The sequence below is a fragment of the Phaethon lepturus genome, unplaced genomic scaffold (assembly GCF_000687285.1).
Source record: "Phaethon lepturus isolate BGI_N335 unplaced genomic scaffold, ASM68728v1 scaffold2201, whole genome shotgun sequence".
NCBI lineage: Eukaryota > Metazoa > Chordata > Aves > Phaethontiformes > Phaethontidae > Phaethon > Phaethon lepturus.
In genome coordinates, this window is record NW_010515356.1 from 50035 (window position 1) to 68976 (window position 18942).

The window sequence follows — 18942 nt, forward strand, 5'->3', positions numbered from 1 at the left end:
TGACATTTGCATTCAGAAATCTCAAATTCAGAACATTATCCTTGTTGAAATCATCTTCTTTTTAGGCTTATAAAATACTTGCATGCATTTTTCTGCAAGCATCTTTGTCACTCAAAATATTCCATTAATAATATCTTGAAATTTATCTTCATGGATCAAAAGTTCCATATTCTGAGCTGTATTTGTTGTGACCAGTCAAGCAAGTCACCTGGTACAATACTGCTGTCTCTCCTTGCTTCAGTGTAAATATATAGATGCCCATTTGCTTTCCAATAAGGCCTGCACATAGAAAGCTGAAATATAATTTCCATGTATTTTGGAGATGATAAAGCTATGTATGCATCAACTGAAGATGAACTGAAAGGGGTTGTAGCTGCCATTAAGTATTGGTGGAATTTATTTTTCTGTTACTTCCTGAAGTGTATACACGACAGCTAAATGTCAAAAACTATTTTAGGAAATGCTTGGTTGGTGTTTTTTTTTTATTTCTGCCAAAGAGCTAATTAACTAATTAATTTAAATTAGTTAAATTATAAAGAAAGTTAACAGCTGGAGAAAATGGGAGAAGAAGGCCTAAGATGTGGTAGCAAAATTTGGCTTGACCAGACCTCTGTGGACACTTCCATTTGACTTTAACACTTCAGCACCATAGTGTATTGAGTTTAGTATGCAACAGTTTATAGGCAATTGGGTGGCTGACAAATTCTTGACAAATTCAAATGCAGATAACTGCAAAAGGCGTATGCACTACCAGTGACATCCAGCAATAAGGAGCACAGCCCTTTCCTGTATTCCAGTGGGAAAGTGCTACTTCTTTCCTCAAGACCCTAGGTGTAATAATGGTTCACAATATCAAAATGACCCAAATCCAGAATGTCTAATTCTTTTGTCAAGACAGGGAGGAGATATTTGAGATGATTACGGTGAATTTTGCTCTGTTCCTAGCTTTGCCACTTGCTTCTCCTGTAAGTCACTTGTTCTGAGCTTCATCTATTAAATTAAATATCTTTCTAGTTCAGTGGGATGCTTTGAGAACACATTCACTAAAGCTTGTGATGCAAGAAAAAGCTTTTAATAAAGATCATCTTTATTAAGAGCTCCTACTGAAAGGTCAAAGAAACAAAAACTAATTTCTTTTCATTAAATGCTCATGGAATTAATAAAATAATTTTCACATTTCATTCCTTAAAACTTTGTTTCAATCCCAAGAAGAAGTGTGTCTGTTGTCTTTCAGACTCTTTCAAGGGTTCATTTTAGCCAGCAGCCATCTGACACAAATATCTGTTTTCCAAACGAAAAACCACAGTGGGTTCATTTGGCACTGACCAAGGGACCAGCAGCAAAGCCTATTTCTCTCATATACGTCAGTCATGGCAAAGACAGAGGTTACGTATTCTGCATACCTGATCGTGCATTTTGCCATCGATTAGAGACGCATGATGATTGACAAGAAGAACAATGTTTTTTAAGCTAAACCAGCCTATGCGTGTTGAAAGGAAACCAACTGGGAATACCCTGACTTACCATGTGACAAATATTAAAGCACCTAGATACCTAATCAAAAGCTTACCAAGCTCCCAATCCTGAAACGCCATTCCTTTTTTTTAGCAAAACATAGCTCCAGCAATAAAAGCAGTAGATAAACACTAACAGAATAGTCTCATCATTATCATGGTGAGTACTAAATTAATTTCAGTTTCCAAAACAGGTAAGGCATGGAAAAAGAACCACCAAAGCATTTAACACATGGAGAAAGGGACTGTCCTTCACTCTTAACAGCGAGATAGTGTAGGATAGATCACATTTCAGCATTAGTTTAGACCTATCTGTTTTTATATATCTTGAGAGGTTTAACTTTGCCCTGTTTTAAACAATAGGAGTTTTGTTATTAACTTGCCTGAGACTAGGATATCTTTTCCAGAGTTTCCCAGCCCTGCCTTGCCGGTTCCTGTGAACTATAGTTGGTATTTTAAACTTCTATTCAAGTATTCACAAAGCAATGAATATATAATTGGGACATTTCTTTTTTCCTGTTTTTAACCATTGCTTAGCTAATTATGCTCCAGAGACAGCGTATGACTTAGAAGCAGCAGCTATGCTGAATAATTCACATATATGCAATATCAAATGTGCAGAAAGGAAAACTGTCATGAAAATCCCCAGGGGTCTGTTTTAGCTAACAAATTTGGCAGCACATCAATTACCAGCCCTGCCTCTGGCACTGCGATGAGCTACTACTGCTCCACCTTTTGTTATCATCTACAGATTTTTGGGTCCCAACAAGGGAATGTCCAAAACAGTACATTCTTCAGACTGAAATACCTAACTTTGAAAAATGGGTTAAGGACACTAAAATTTACTTTTTCCATTACCATCATATCTTTGGAAGGATGTGTATACTGTTAAAATTACTCTTCCAGGGACAGAAACCAGAAAGAGAAAAAAAAAAAAAGGCTCAGAAAGGCGGAATTCTCCAAAGTAAATATTAACGGACTCTGACCTTAGGGCTAACACTAAGTCTACTCAAACAGACAGCAAATATTCAAGACACTAGAAGTCTCAAGGTGTATTTTGAATATCAAAATGCTAGTCACCCCTGTCACACTTCCAGCTGGCAAAGTTTACTTACTAAAATCTTGCTCACCGGTAATATACGCTCATCTATGGTTTTTAGAAATTTCAGAATAATTAACTACTATAATTCTTCCCTTAAAAATGTATTATTGTATTGTTTTTTCCATGCTATGACACATGCAAATCACAGTAAGAAAATTAAATTAAAAAAAAAGAAAATTAATGTGTATACTTGAGCTTAGAGTAAAAATAGCTTTTAACTTAGATTCCTATAGATTGTCTCTCTCCCCCCATAGTAGTTTAAATGTAGAGTTATTAAATATTAGTTGTATCAGGAAGAATCAAATAACTCAGAGCACACCTCCTCCCAACATACAGGAACGCTCCAAAATACTTTTCACTTCTGCTTCCAGCTTTATGAGAACTATTCCCAGTGCCATGCTATTACTATCAATGATGTTGTTGCAAATAAGAAAGCAAAGAAAAAAGCTGTGTTAATTTCAGGCTTCATTAGAAATGGAAGTGAAAAAATGCCTATTGAACAAAAATGGACTCAAGTCATGGAAAAGCAGCATCAAAGTTCTCAGGGAATCTTTCAAATACATCCCATCTTGCTGCTCTCCTGTACATCTTGTGCCTGTTACCCCACCAGAACCAAGACTGGATCGTTTGAACTTTTGCAGGAATAGCTGTTCCAAAGGTCAGATAGTTCAGGAATGGATGAAACAAGTATCAGATAAGTTTTGGAAAGGGCAAAGGCAACTTTAAGATCTATTAGTAGAGATCTTTCCAGCAGATACAGATCAATAGCACTGCTGAGGATTGCTTGCAGTCTGATGCTGCATACAAATCTGGTCTGCCATTTTCAAAAAAGGAGAGATGAAACTAAACTTAGAGCTGTGCCAGAACAATCAGAGGAATTATGGATCTGGTATTTTATGAGAAGAGGCTGAAGAAGCCCATTGAAGTGAAGACTGAAACAGGATGTGATTCCTCTTTAGCAACAGGCGAAAAGCTATCTGACAGATGAAATATTTTTAAACAACCTGGCTGCTTAGGTGTGTTCAATTCATTTCCAGAAAGACCAGCATTTGCAGACATCGGAGGCATCATCTCTGCTGCTGTCAAGTTGCTGGAAGCCCTCTCGTTCTGCCGGTGTCACGGCTTTATGGGTTGATCTCCGCGTCCTGCTTCAGTTCTGCTCTCGGGGTATTTTGGATTATCCATTACGTTCAGAATGCCACAACATGCAAAAATTTGCAAATTCATTTAGTAAAGTTTCATGAGTAATTTTCTCTGAGTCAAATGAAACCATTCAAAAATCAGCTATCTTGAGAACTACAGCTATCATCTCCCTAGGTAATTAATATTTCTGCCGGAGCCTATTGTTTACACATACAGAGCAAAGTGTCTTTCAAGCTTCTTTCAGTTGTCTTCCACATTTCTAGAAAATTTCTTTTCCGGCTGGGTAATGGCTGTTTTTCCATTCAGGGCACACTCCTATTTTGTGTTATTTCTGTAACTATTTGAAGAAATTGCCCAGAGCAAAAAAAATTTAGAAGAAACGTACTTCATTTAGCATCGGAATTCTAGCACCGTTTAACATGAACTTCTGTAGAAAAAGATACTTAATTTTAAGTGGCTTGTATGACTTTTTTGGAGATGCACCTGATGAGGCATCTGATCTAAACTGAGTCTCCGTAAAACTAACAGTGTGTGTGTGAGAGTTACTGTTACTCAGCCCAAGCATCCGATTTCTAGTTTCACCACGGACTGTACTCTGCTTGTTCTTTATATGACTGCTAGGGAGATTGTACCTAATATTCCTCGCAATAGTTACGATTTTACCAACATATCTTTAGTAGGAAGCTTTCTGAAGCCAGAAACTTGCTAATTAAGCAGAAATTAAGTAGAAATGCCAGTCAAATGATTTTAAGGTGCAGGTAGACAGGAGGTGACATACATCAGCTCTCACGAGTGAATGCCCCATCATAAGGAACATAAGAAAGCAAAACCTGTGGAGAAAATTAAGGTATAAGAGAACACCCTATGCTGTAATTTTGTATCTATCTATTCTATATTCTCCCCTTCTCCGTGGGGAAATGAGGAAGAGGTTGTAGTGTCTAAAAGACAACAGAAGCATGACAGATTCCATCTGAGGCTGAGAGGAGATGACACCCTGACTTGTGAGGGAAAGGAGTAGGGGACAGCTGAGATTCTGAACTGTTCTGTAACCATGAAGGGCCAAGGGCTACGGCACAAAAATGCAGGATTGCGTTTGCCCTTTTCACAGCTCTTGTCACACTGGCGTGTTGTTGTTGTCTATGATCCTCAGCTTTTACAAACAGCATTTATCTTCCTCTACCGTTACCAATGGGTGAAATCTATTCTGAAAGAAATTCTCATTATCAGTCCAATTCTGCTTTGAATTTTTTGCTATTAACTAAATTTCAGCCTCTTCTCTTTGCTAATCTCTAAAGTGCTATTGGGATTCCTCCCCATCCCTTTTTTTTTCTGCTGGATGCCAACACTGATAATCACCCTACGGGTCAGCTGTCTGAGCTCTTCGCTACAACAGATGTTTCTGTTTCTTTTTTAAAAAGTAATTTCTCTAGTGACATGGTTCTTGTTATGCTATTAAGCTTTGTTGAGTTACATAGGAATAACTTCCTGCAGGTCTACTGTGTACTTAGCTCTTGGATGTGCTCATGCATTCCCGCTGAAAGGATCTGTAGGCGGGTTTAAATAAATTTGTTTTCTGATCTAAAAATCTTGTCATATTTTCTTTATTAAGACCTAGGCTAATATGTATAGGTCAACGACTTTGAAGCCACTGGCTTCATTATATACGTGAACAAACAACTTTGAACAAACTTTACCTGAAAATCGGGGCTGTAAATGATTTTAATATCATAAGAGAAGCTTTTACAGGCAAAACACTACTTGGATTTCATTTAAACTAACATTTGAATAGGACTTTGCCCCATCAACCAGTAGGTGGAGATGTAAGTCCAGTAATTACTGCCGAAAACAGCTATTTGGCAGTCCTTGATACAATTGAAGGTTTGTATAATACAATTTAACTGAGGTCAGATTTCTTAATAAGCATTAGATGAGACAGATTAAATCTGTCTGCAGTTAAGGCCTATCTATCAGCCTTCCTTGCCACAGACATTCTTACAGCCTATGGCCAGCTGTGCCCACGGAGCTTAGGAAACTTTCATATTCAACAAGCTATTAACGAAAGTAAAAAGGCAAAAAGCTAAATAGGTTATCAGAAGATAAGTATTTTAAAAAAGCTTGATCTATATTTTGTTATACCACATTAAAAAAAATAAAAGCAGTATAAAAAAATGTTTAGTCTCCATCATCGCAATACCCACATTTTGACAAGTTTTGAGTCCTTTCATGCCTACAAAAATTATGAGCATGTTATTACCTTCCAGTAGATATATGAATGTTCTTAAAGTATTACTACTTCTATTGACAGTCACAATACTCCATTTTGGTATTAAAAAACTATGAATCTACGAAATTATCATTATAGGACCTGGAAATTGGTTGCAATAGTGATAATAGCTTGTGATTTAAGAAAAACGCAATCATGTCGCTTAACATCACTCTGCTATAGAATAATAATATCCCTATTTAGCAGAAAAGGAAATGCAAACAATTACAGTAATATAAAGTGTAAAAATTGAGGCAATATAGTTGGACATTTATAATAATTTCTTTTTTTTTGGTTATGCTGCTTGATTTAAGGTCAAATGAGAACACCCCTGAAATAACAGGACCTATATGATTTAGCTGTATCAACTAATTATAAGTATTGTAAGTACAACTGTGCAGGCAGGCAACTTACAACAAAGGACTATTTTTCTTCCTTGAATGCCCTTCAAACAGGAACAAACAAAGGTTGTGTTTTGAACGGTTTTCTTGTTTAAACTGTCATTCTCGCAAAAGAGGTTGTGGATGCCCCATCTCTGGAAACATTCAAGACCAGGTTGGATGGGGCTTTGAGCAACCTGGTCTAGTGGAAGGTGTCCCTGCACACGGCCAGGGGGGTGGAACTAGATGATCTTTAAGGTCCCTTCCAACCTAAACCATTCTATGACTCTATGAAGATCACTACAAAATGGACTAGGCATTAAAACCTACTGCAAACAGTGAGCTGGGCACTTGACACATTTCCTGTGGGCTGAGAACTTAGAAAGTTTGCTTTCCTCTGGTGTCTTCCGGGAGTCTCTTTGAAACCACTACCCTGAGGTCCCCAGACAGTGATCTGAAAATACTGCTCCAAACTACTTTCTTCCCTGCTGTTTACCTTTTCCTCCGGTGTTCCGAGAAGTCCTTTGCATGTTCACAATGCTTTGAAAGGGAAAATGTTGTTACTGTTCTCCCACTGTGCTCTTGGCTTATCACCATCTCTTCCACTCCTAATGCATCGCACGTCCACAGGTCATTTGTACTCATGGGAAAACAGAGTGGTTATTTGCCCTAGCACAAAAAAGCCAGGGAAGTTCTGCAGAATCAGCTAAACTTTCTGCTGGAGAACCAGGAGAGCAGAGGGAGCGGGTCTCCTCTCTCCTTGCAGGCACCTCATTCTCTGTAGGGGGCAAATGGACTTGTGTAATTTAATGCCTACAGTGCCTCTCCAGCACTGAAAATAACACTGACACACCAACTTAACAACAGAAAACATCCGAGGGGTTGACTTTCCAAATTATACACTTGAAGAGATAGTTATATTCTGTTTTGCCACAAAGGAAATAGGTATTTTTAGAAATGAGTGAAGCTGATATATGAATCTTGTTCCCTACCATCTTGGTAGTTTATGGAACAACAAATGTCAACTGTTTTGAGCCTCATTTGTTCATGGTCTCTCAAAAGATATTTTATAAATAAACTAACAAAGCAAAGTTTGGAGTGCTTATCATAATTTTCACCTCACAGGTTGCTGGAGGTATTTGCCTTTGCCTCTTGACAAAACTTATCTTCCAGATAGAATAAGCATATTTTGGTTACTTCCATGAAAAGAAAACAGATACTAGTATGTCTGCGGATAGTTCAGAACATGATCTTGCTTGTCTTATTCCCAAGGTCCTGACCATGTCAATACCTATACTGAGCTCTCCTAATATTTCAAACAAAATTTGTATTAACTCTTTTTCTCACTTGAGTCTCAGATAAAAGCTCCAATTCACAGGTAAATGTCAGGGTTAACAAGTACAGAAATGTGGACGAGATATAATGAGTGTCAGAGAGATGCAAAAACTGCTGATAGCCATTACTAAACAGCAATCACCTATAATCCAACATCAAAATGGAAATTATACTGAGAAAGTATCTGCAAACATTGTCCTGCATGTAATTCAGTTCAGTGTTGCATTAAAAAGCTGCACGGTGCAATTCAGCAAATCTACTGAGCTTTAAACAGGGCTTTGTGCATAACCATATCAGTTTGGAACATGTGCCCCTGAGGTTCTAGATCTTGGTCTCAAGTCTGGAAAGGGACCTGAAGAGCCAGCTGTGATTGTGCTGTAAATCTGATGCCATTTAGAGCATAAGGCGGATGTCTTGTGCACCATTTAAGCTTCCAAGTCTGACAAATTTTCCGGAGCCACAGAGTACATGCTGGATATTTGGCTGAGAAAATGAAGGAACCACTGGATGTTGTGCTGGAAAGCCAGAGACATCATGTATCTCTATTTCTGGCATGGGTCAAACAGACATTCTTACAATCAGGATTCAGAACAGAGTTTGCCATTTGCATGAACCTCAAATAGAGCCCAAATAATATTGCAATAGGCTGTAAACTAACTGGAGAGTTAATCAGTATTCAAAGTCTTGGCAAATTAGAGAAGTGAAGTAAACAAAGGCAAAAAAGATAAAATTCAAAATGTTCAAGTATGAAGTATCACACTGAACTGTAGATAATAAAGACACATCACCTCTCTGGACATGACAATTTATATGAAGATAAATGACCTTGCCTTCAAAAAAGTAAAATCTGAATTACACGAGAAAGATGATGAACACTTGGCTAGACACCAGCTCTGCAGAAAACGATATGGAGGTTACACCGGAGCACAAGCCTGGCATGAATCAACAACGGCATGGAAATATAAGCAGGAACATAGCCTCTGAGACAGGTAAAGTCACCTATCTACTAGCCAATGATAAAACTTTGGATGGTCCAGTATCTGCTCTCAGTATGGAAAATGTCCAGAGGAGTGCAAAGACAATAATCAGAGATCTAGAAAACATGACGTACTAAGAGAAACTGAAAAAAAATAAGATAATTTACTTGAAAAGGAACACGTTTTTGAACATATTTTTGAAAGCCACTATCAATAGCATGTTGATAGTGTTAAATAGCTCACCTGTAATCATTGAGCAACATATCTGTCTTCTTCTTGGCCACCATCCCAGTCTTTTTTTATGTAAAGAAATACTAAATTAATGTCCAGAAACCACTTAGTTTTCTACTTACTGCCAGTTTTGGTAACGCACTCTATGAATCTGCCCCAGCATATGCGTATATAGACTGTCAAGCTCTAAAATTAATACTTGTGTGAAGTAGCAGGCTAACAGCTCTAGAAACATTACACTCAAGGTGTTTACATTTTTATGCTAACCATGAAGCTCCAAGTGTGAAGGAAAATTGGAAATATAAGTTTCCACAGAAGCAGAAAAAGCATAGCTATTTCAGCACTGCAGCATCAAGGCATTATGAACAAAATTTGTTTCCTTTTGTCTTGGGATGCATGAGCCTCAATCCAATTCAACTAGTTTGTACGACTCAACTAATTGCTTGAGTGATTCTTGTGAGGTTATAAAAATTATACCTCAAAAATTATTATTTTATTTTATTTTATATTCTGATAGGTTACACTCTCTGTAGAGTTATTTCTTCTGACCTGGCCTTCAGAGAAAATGAAGGTTGTACAGAACCTCTACACTGAAATCTGACCAAAGGCAGGAGAAAATGCTTAAATATTCATATCTTTATTCATAAATGGTGTGCTAGTGTCAGCATTTTTCACTGAAAAAATTCTGAGATTTTCATGGGGCCACAGGTGGATGGCAGTTTGTAAAAGCTATTGTTAACTCCACTAACAGTCTTCTACAAACCATAGCTTGTCAAAACAATAAATCAAGACCTTAAATTACACAAACTCACACCAGCTGGAGACTGCTTCTCTGTAGAATAATGCCTTTGCATCAAACATTCCTGTAGCACAGTTCAAAACAGTAGATTATACTCAGGCTTTAAAAAAATAGATGATTATTTCTGGTTGTGAGAGTTTTTATGAATATGTTTATAGGCAGAAATCAGCCATAAAAGACACTGACTATAAAGCACTGGGAGCTATAGAACAGAAGTCATTGTCCAAAGCACCTTCTAAACTTCAGAAAATGATCATAAAATTGTAAAAGTACTTGTCAGGTTTGAATCGCAGTCTTAGCAAAGACTTTCTTTGCACCAACATGTTGTTAAAATATATATAAATCCTGAAAGTAAGGAGCTGCAGAAAAAGAGTATTTCTGAGAATATGTCATATTCAAATAAAAGAGCACGCTGACAACAACAGCTTGCATAGTAATATGATTTTGCACATGCAAATCAACAGAAAGTGCCAGGTAATCTTCCAATCTAACACACAACTGGCTACATTAAGGTCGTATGTTACATCCAAGGTTGAGAGTCTGTGATGCAAGGGAAGAGGAAAATGTACTGATCACCTAATTTAATCCCTTGAGTACATCCAAAATTTTACCAAAAAGTACATCCATAAACCATAAATGGCCCCTGTTACTGTGAGACCTCAGTCCTATAACCCTTGCCAGACTCATACCCAAAGTATCCTTGCAATGGTGCAGTGATTCCTTTCCTATTTTATACACGGGAAGCTGAGTACAGGAACTGAAATATCTTGCCAGAGGTTACAAAGCTGCTTCTAGTTCCTCGGCTAGCTCAGTATTTGCCAAACTACTGTTCTGGTCCTTTGCTAGAATTACCTGGTTCTCCAGCTTTTTCTCCCTTCAGGGAGCTCTGGAGATGACAGCTCTATGTCAGAAGGCTAACAGGCTGTCATGGAAAGGAACCCTCAGAGAGCAAGAAGTGGTCATATAAAAAAAGCCCCTACTAACTTTCCCAGATAGGTGCTAGAAGTCTTGACATCCAGTAAGTAGCACACCACCTCCCATCGGTTAGGATTTCCATCGTGAGTTGCAGTTCAGCAGCAATGCTGTTAGGTCTCACCCACACCTTTCCCTCCCTCCTGTATCGTAAAGTTATACCACCAGAAAATTGCTCCAAGGAGCTGTGCAGCCCTTTCCTACCCTAATTGATCTGTGCTAGATTAATCCTCTCAATTAGTTTGCGGTTTCTCCAATTAGTTTTTTGAGTTGAATTGTTGATGTTTTCTTGTCTGGCTAAAAATATGCTGCTGCTGACATGAATGGATGCTGATGCCCATTTTCAGAATGGGCTTGTGATAACATGAATTGATGTAATGTAAGTTCCGCCAGGAAATAAAGAGCAGTCATCCCCAGCAGGCCTGAGCGTATCAAACCTCTGTTTTAAACTTCCACGGAGCTTTTAGCCCAGACAGACTATTAAATCATATAAACTCACATGCTGTATATCACAGTCCATTACAGTAACAAGATTACCCTATTAGTTTAAGTGGCAATCGCTTGGGTTAGGCAAACTCCTCCAGAGACTTGAGTGCTTGCACCACAGAAAGAGAAACAGCCACACAAGAGCATGCTCTTATCTCCCAAAACCCATATATCCTATAAGGGCATGCTCCCAAACCTCTGCCATGACAGAGAAACAAACCAGAAAGAAATAATAAGCCAAGGTGATCCTTGCCACAGAGGAGGTAAACGTCCCTGGTCCTCCCTGTTTATAGACTTGAAGAAGACTTCCCAAGTCATCTCAAATTCTGCTGAATGATCATTGACCTTGGAATCAAGACAGTGAGCATCATCATGACATGATGATGATTTCATGATTATCGGACAATTTCCCCTGATACATCAGAACAACAGTTTGCTCTGTGTTGTTTACACAACCCTGAATGCATCAGAGGAAAAAAGCATGAAGCCCCCTTCAGAATATATTGGGGTAGTTGTACATGAATCATAAGAGAAAAATCACTACAGCCAGCTGTGATGAGCTGCAAGTGTCATCAGCTGAATGCAATACAAAAATTCTGTTGTTTCAGTGGTACATTAAAAAGGGAAGTTCACACGTTTAGTCTCTGGATGGGAAGGCAACATTATTAGGGGTGTAGTCCAATTTCCATGCCTCTAAAGATTCAACGTTTTCTGAAAAACAGCAACACAGATCTTTCAGAAAAATAGCTAACCTTAAAGGCTACATGAAATCCAGTTACGGAATAGTCGTTAAACTTTCCTAAGCACTACAATGAACATAAAGTAATATCCAATAATTCACATAGGAGCTTTGACTGAAAATACAATTTATATGGCTATAGTTCGGTTCAGTGAAACCTATGGGGAACTGGGTGTGGCCAGTGACAAGCTACACATGAACCAAAATGATAGATTTTGTAGATGAACGCAGCCTGATCCAAATGCAGTTATAGAATTGTCATGTGACTCCCAGCTTGGTGCTAGTACATCATCTGTACCTGAATTTGACACTGGGCAGGCTGGAAGCTTCTGCGAGTGTTACACAGTCCTAAAGTCATAAATATCAAGCCAAATCTTGGTGTAAAGCTACTTGTCATGAAGAACTGCAGAAGGCCTGAGAATGTATGTGGGTGTACATCAGGAAAAGCTGAGATCTGGAATGAAGCTCCAAGCTCTGTCACAGCGAAGGGTGGAGATGCTGCCTGAGCGGCACTGCAGGTGTATGAACAATAAAACATACCCATGCTCACACCACAAATGGATGAGAATGTCTAGATTTTTCACAAGAGGGCTTTTGAACTGAAAGACTTTGTCCAGATTGACGTTGTCCAACAGGAGAATGCCTGTCGAACACCGACCATAATGGAGAACAGTTAAAAAAAAAAAAAAAATCTGGGGAAAAATTAATTTCAGAAACACTAGCTCAGCTGGCATTGGAGCTCAGTAAGCTCTGTGCTACTGTCACACCAAAAGCCTACCTGACAACACTTCGGTTTGTTGTGTCAACAGCAAAGATGCTGCTGATGTCTGCTGCAGCAGTATTTTGATCATGTGCAGATGGAAAGCAAATGTATCATTCACATAATACAATGACTGCTCTTAGGTCTTCCGTAGTTTGATCTGGTTTTATGTACATTACTTCCTAGGCTGATGCGACCTTTTCTGCTTAACACACATACTGAGTTGGCATTTTAAGTGAGGGAAAAAACTCAGCAGCGCAATTTTTGGCTCACGTACTCATTATTTGCTGGTGTTTTACTAAAAATGCTGGCGATTTTCCATTTCATTAAGGTTCAGTTCAGATCTGATGCTGCTGGCAAGAAATAAAGCTATTAGGATACCAATAGCAAATTATTTATCCTAAATAAAAAAAGATCCCTACTGCTTACAAAATAGTAACATAGTAATTACGATGCTGGCTGAAGCCATTTCTACTCTTACTGTATACGCACCTAAAGGAAAACTGTTCTGTCTCTTTAATTCTATAGAAGCTGTCTTGGTCAATTAAGTTGATACCTAAAATGGTTTGTAACATTTACCACACTTATTGTAAGCAAGGTATTAAAAGCTTGAGGTGTTAACAGAGAAGGCCCTAGGAGAAAAGCAGTACTGACTTTGAATTAGAAAGTAATTCCTCCCCTAAGCAAAATTCACACTGATTATTTAAAACACTTCTACACCCTCGCCATCCCAGGCAGAGGGTACGTTTGAGCAAACATATTGTTCTAGCTCAGCCAGCCTTCCATCCTGCTGCCCTGTGTGGGGACGGAGGTGGCTGTTCCACGTGCAACGCTGCTCTTCCACCTGCATCACTCTGCCGTGGAACCTGTCATGGGGGAAAAGAAAGCAAGACTCTCACTAATTTACGTAAGAACGGGGAAGCCTTTCCACCTTTCTGGGGAGAGGACTACTCAGATTACAAGAGCTTTTCATGTTGCTTTGACCTAGATGTTGCTCCTTGCAAAGCCATTTATCTGTGTGTCTTACGACTGTAAGCAGGGCAAGGTGGGTATCAATCAGCCATGCTGATTGTACCAACAGCTCATGCAAAACTGCCACATCTGTTCTGTGCTGCACAAAGCCTCGTCTGTTCTAGAAAGTTTCCTACGAGTACCTCCTCTTCAGGCCTCTCTTGTTTTTGAGAGACGTGCCCTACAAACTGCAAATGTGTGAAACGGCTGGTAAGTGACCCTGTGGCTACACCGGCAATACGTAAGTTTTACTTATACACAAGCTTTGAATGCCGAACCAAACTATACAACATGCTGGGTGACTTTCAGGAAGCATCAAGAAATTACAGCTGCTTAGGGGACCAGGGAGGCTCGTGGAGGACCAACGGAGGCTCTAGCAGCTCCGGAGTGTTATGTGATTGCACGAGCTGCGTCTATGTTGTGGAGTGGTCACATCGGCAGCTGATGGAAAGTACTTCATCAGCACTTACGCCAAAGCAAGATGAAGACTGATGGGCCTAGATGGAGATAAGTAAAAAGGAACAAGTAGAATAATGAAAATAAGCCCACCGAATGCCGCAATTACCTACTCCTCCCTGTACAGAACTGGTCATTCCCTGGATGTAAGGGTCAATTTCGCTATGAATCAGATCCATTACTTCAAAATAGTGCAGAGTCTGAGACAGACACACAGGTTTTCTGTTGCTGCTGTTTCCAGGTTTTGTTTTGGGGAGGGGGAAAATGTGGAGTTTTTAAACTGCCAAAACCTGCAGCCAGCTGGAGTTTTAGCCAGGGCTACTGACAGCATCAGAGCCAGCCCTGCTGCCAGCCCTGCTGGGATGCACGCTGTCCGAGAGACTTTGTCACGTTACAGAATCACAGAATCACTAAGGTTGGAAAGGACCTTCATTGAACCATGTCTGTCTGTCTGTCCTCTCTCTGCTGATGCAGATTAATCACAGCTGATTCTTACATGAGAATAACGAAAAGAAAGGAAAAAGGAGAAAGGAAAAAGGAGAAAGGAAAAAGGAGAAAGGAAAAAGGAGAAAGGAAAAAGGAGAAAGGAAAAAGGAGAAAGGAAAAAGGAGAAAGGAAAAAGGAAAGGAAAAAGGAAAGGAAAAAGGAAAGGAAAAAGGAAAGGAAAAAGGAAAGGAAAAAGGAAAAAGGAAAAAGAAAAGGAAAAAGAAAAAAGAAAAGGAAAAAGAAAAAAGAAAAGGAAAAAGAAAAAAGAAAAGGAAAAAGAAAAAAGAAAAGGAAAGAGGATCTACCTTTGTGAAGAGTAGAAGATCATTCCTGTGAATGAGCTGATCTACACAATACTGGGATTGGAGGCTGGCTTACCAAATATTATTTACAAATCAGCTTGACACTGTTCAGGTTTGACAACCCTGTGTTTAAGTTATAGCAATACATATATAGTAGCAATATCCGCAGTCATAGACAAAGCATCTGCTGGCAGAATGCGGATTCAGCTATTGATGCATATATTGCATCAATCTCCAGCAAAGAAAACATTAAGCTAAAGTCTGTTCAGGAAGCACTCTGTGGAATAAACAGAATAACTGCAGTCACATTCACTCCTTGTCCAGTGCCAGTCCTTCCTCTTAACTACAAGTATGTGCCTGTTTCCTGGGCCAGGAAACATTAGGAAGATTTGTCTTTCCAGGCACAGTCTGTGAATTCTGCAGCTTGTTGCCCTGATCTTTTTCCTAGTTTTGAGGTTTTACAAACCTGTATAGAAGCTGTTTGCTTCTACTACCTTTCATTAGTACCAAGTGGCCTACATGGAAATTTCTGGGCTTGGATTCTTCTGCTACAGTTACCTTCTTTGCTTGTACTGCTTCATGTTCCCACTCTCCCCTTTATTGCTACTTACTCAAAGGGGTCGCTGGGATCAGCTCTCTGGAGCTCTGGAGGAATCGGTATTCTTTTGTAGTACATTTCCCAGTCAAAAGCTCCTCGCATGGCATCCCCCGCCTGTGCCTCGTAGCCAAAGTGATTGTGGTCAATGACATCGATCATAGGACACACGATGGTTTTGTGGTTTAGTGCAATCTGGTCTGAAAAATGAAAGTAGAAAATAGGAAACGGCATGTCTAGTCAAGCCATCTATCATATTACTGCAAAGCGAATCCCACAGGTTTTCTGATGTTTGAAGATTGCTTGCTTTGTTCCCCACGGCCCCCAAATCATTTCATTTTTCAAATCTGTATCAAACCTTTATCTAAAGCAGACTTAATGCAGTTGGGCAATGATTAGAAGCATTTACAGTTCTTTAAAGGGAGGCATATCCCTGTGAGACCCACAGGAGTCCAGTCATCTATATCTCTGTCACTTTGCTACTCTGAGCTGTCCCCAATCTGTCAGTTATGGAACGAGCCAGCAAGCAAAATGTAAAAATACTCCTTCAAGCTGTGGGGAGTGTGTATGGCAAGCTCCTGCGAGAGAGATTTGTGTTCCCAAATGTGAATCTCAACCCTTGCAACCATTCAGCCGCTGTTCCTGTGGCTCTAGTGCGCATCAGTTTTGAGATCAAATGCTACAAATTAAAGGCAAACTCCAACATGAGGAACAAAACAGGGCTTGTGTCCTTTTTTTGTACCAATCTTTGAGATATAAAGAAGGGCCCACGGTACTATTCTTACTCAGCTGTTTCCTAAAGAAAGGAGTTAGTTTTTTTTTTTTTAAGTCAGAACTGTGAGGCTAAATCAAATTCTTATCTCTAGTGTAAGAGCAGGGTGGGCTTGAGTCTTCTTCAGTGAATCCTATTGCTTAATCCCACAGAGCTCCTCAGAAAAGAAAGAAAAGTAAAGAAGATATTCCAGCTGCAAGAATTAGGCGAAGAATAATGGCTTGGAATAAGGAAGTAGAGGGAAAATTTGTAGCTGTGTTGGCATAAAAGGACAGTAGAAAAACTATCCATACACCCTTGAAAAAGCAAAATCTCAACATTCCAAGTATAATAAAGCTTTTTCTCCAAATGGTAGCCTAGATTCTTTACAAAATGTAATACATTGTAGGGTCTATGTGGAAAACTTGTTTTTAAGGATTAGTTTTCACTGGTGCTTGACAATACTCTAAAAAAATCAGAGGGCTGTGTGTGGAATGAACACTTAGATAGGAAGGCAGGTAATACTGGTGTAATGATTAAGAATACGGATTCTGCTTCCTTGCTTCTGAAGGATTGAAACTAAGAAAAAAGATTATGTTAGCCAAACAGCTGTAGTTTTCCTGTCTATTCTCAGTTGCTGTTTAGAGACCATCCAAAGGAGGGAACAATGCTGACTGCTAGTAAGAAATTACTGTGCCTGGAAGTTCAGGAGGTTTTTACATCCTTACCCTTTAATAGTGAAATAAATTTAAAGCATAGGCTCTCACAAAATTCTAGGAAACTCATCTTGGACATAATGGCTGCATTACTGCTGCTATTGCCAAATATAATTACATTCACTGATATACTGTGTAGTGTTATCTGTAATCATTATGTAAAGTCATTTTTACATAATCTCTTTCCTGTGATGGTCCTGCTAATAGTTATAGGGCTTATAATAATCTGTCTCTGATCCCCCCCCCTTCTAAATTGATTGGAGGAGAGAAACTAAATGGGATTGATTTGGCTGGAGCAGGTCAAAGGTAGAATCATAATACATTAGCATCCTTCTCTTGATCTTTAAAAGCTGCTGCCTTTAAATAGACTGAAGGATTAGAAATCTCCAAGTCACACACAGAGATAGCCAGAGAGAAAGTTATTATAGCAATGCTCAAACTCAATCCCAGTCTTCCTTCCTACAACTCTGCAAGATTTTTATTTTGCTAATAAGATGATGCTTACCTCCTGTTCTTTTGTGTACCTGCAGAACTTACTTCTCAGCCCCAAAAATGTTTTAGAGATGATGAGGAACCACAGGAAGATCTTGAACCAGAGTGTTTGTAGTTGTGCACACCAAAAGGCAGAGTAATCAAACTTGCAGCCTCAATATATCTTTCAGTATGCCTAAAATAATGAATTTTGCATACATACTTCTTAGGCTCAAATGGAGCCCCAATACGAATTTAGGAAACGGAAAAAAGGGCTGTGGGGTTAGCTTGCATTTCACAAGAGTGCTAGTATCGTAGCTTTACCGATGTGAGCATACTGCTGCCTGTGCCAGCCACTGATCTTTACCCGTCCTGCTCCTAATGCGAGAGTTTGAAAGTCATAGCTGAAATGCTTTACCCTTTCTTTTCTGTTGCCTTTACTCATCATCCTCTCACAAATTCATACTGGTCTGAAATTATTTCAATGCACATATGCTGCAGATAAAGGGAAGAACAGACAGATAAGCATCATCGTACATGTAAAAATCTTGCAGACTTGAGGGAAAGCATGGGATCAAGAGCAAACAGCTCAGAGCTTTCTCCCTAGCAATTTTAAGCAAAATATACATACATATTTGAATTCATCCCTTTTACTATCAAGCAAAGTGTGCAAATGTGACAATAAACAGAAGTTTTCAATATTGGATAAGCCACTATCTCAAAAAAGTAGGTTTCATCTTTATGAGAAAGATGCACTCTTTTAATTTCAAGTGCCTGTTTCAAATTGGCCTGGTTAAAGTAACAATGCCACATTGCGAATACTCTTATTTTCCTACTTAAATATGTGATTACAGATGGTGACAACATTTGAGTGGCTCAGCAAATTATCTCTTGTTATCGGACTTGTCATAGGTACTTGTGCTCCGTCTCCCCACTGGCAAGTAATGCCTCATATAAATCTTGTGGAGATGGACAGCTATAGCTAGCAGGTGTCTTGGCAACTTGCTAAGCATGATCTATTCATGATATAGTTTTAAGTCTTGGTCAGGAAAAAAAATCTGTTTTGACAAACCTAATTCTGGTAGCCTATGGCACTACTGATCTATTGTCCGTCTCCCCTCTTACTGCTCCCGCAGCGACACCAGCAGAAGGAAAGATGTGCCTCCATCCTTCAGCTGGCTTGCCGCTCAGTTTCTTACCTGCGGTAACTGTGACTTCACACTACACCAGACTCTCAACTACAGCAGCTGGAGCCCAACTCACATCTTTCCTTTTGCTGACTTCATACTACTGAGGAGTGATAAGAAACAGCTGTGTTTGCCAACATTTTTACATGACTGCAGCTGCCTGCTCAGTGAACATCCGGCAAAACTCTCTGAGATCTCAGAGTGGCTTATCTCAATTTAGAAGCCCATTTAAGCTAAATAAATAAACTAAATAAAGTTTAAAGAAA

General features: G+C 39.2%; 1 protein-coding gene across 1 annotated transcript in view; it reads right to left on the bottom strand.

Annotated features, from left to right (window-relative positions):
- The window catches only part of LOC104627455 (polypeptide N-acetylgalactosaminyltransferase-like 6), a gene marked incomplete at its 5' end in the record, with an annotated part of 69059 nt that overhangs the window by 47636 nt on the left and 2481 nt on the right, over positions 1-18942 (bottom strand). Inside the window, one exon of the mRNA XM_010295723.1 lies at positions 15568-15751. Within this exon, the coding sequence (XP_010294025.1) occupies positions 15568-15751 (184 nt within the window). The remainder of the gene's footprint in view (positions 1-15567; positions 15752-18942) is intronic.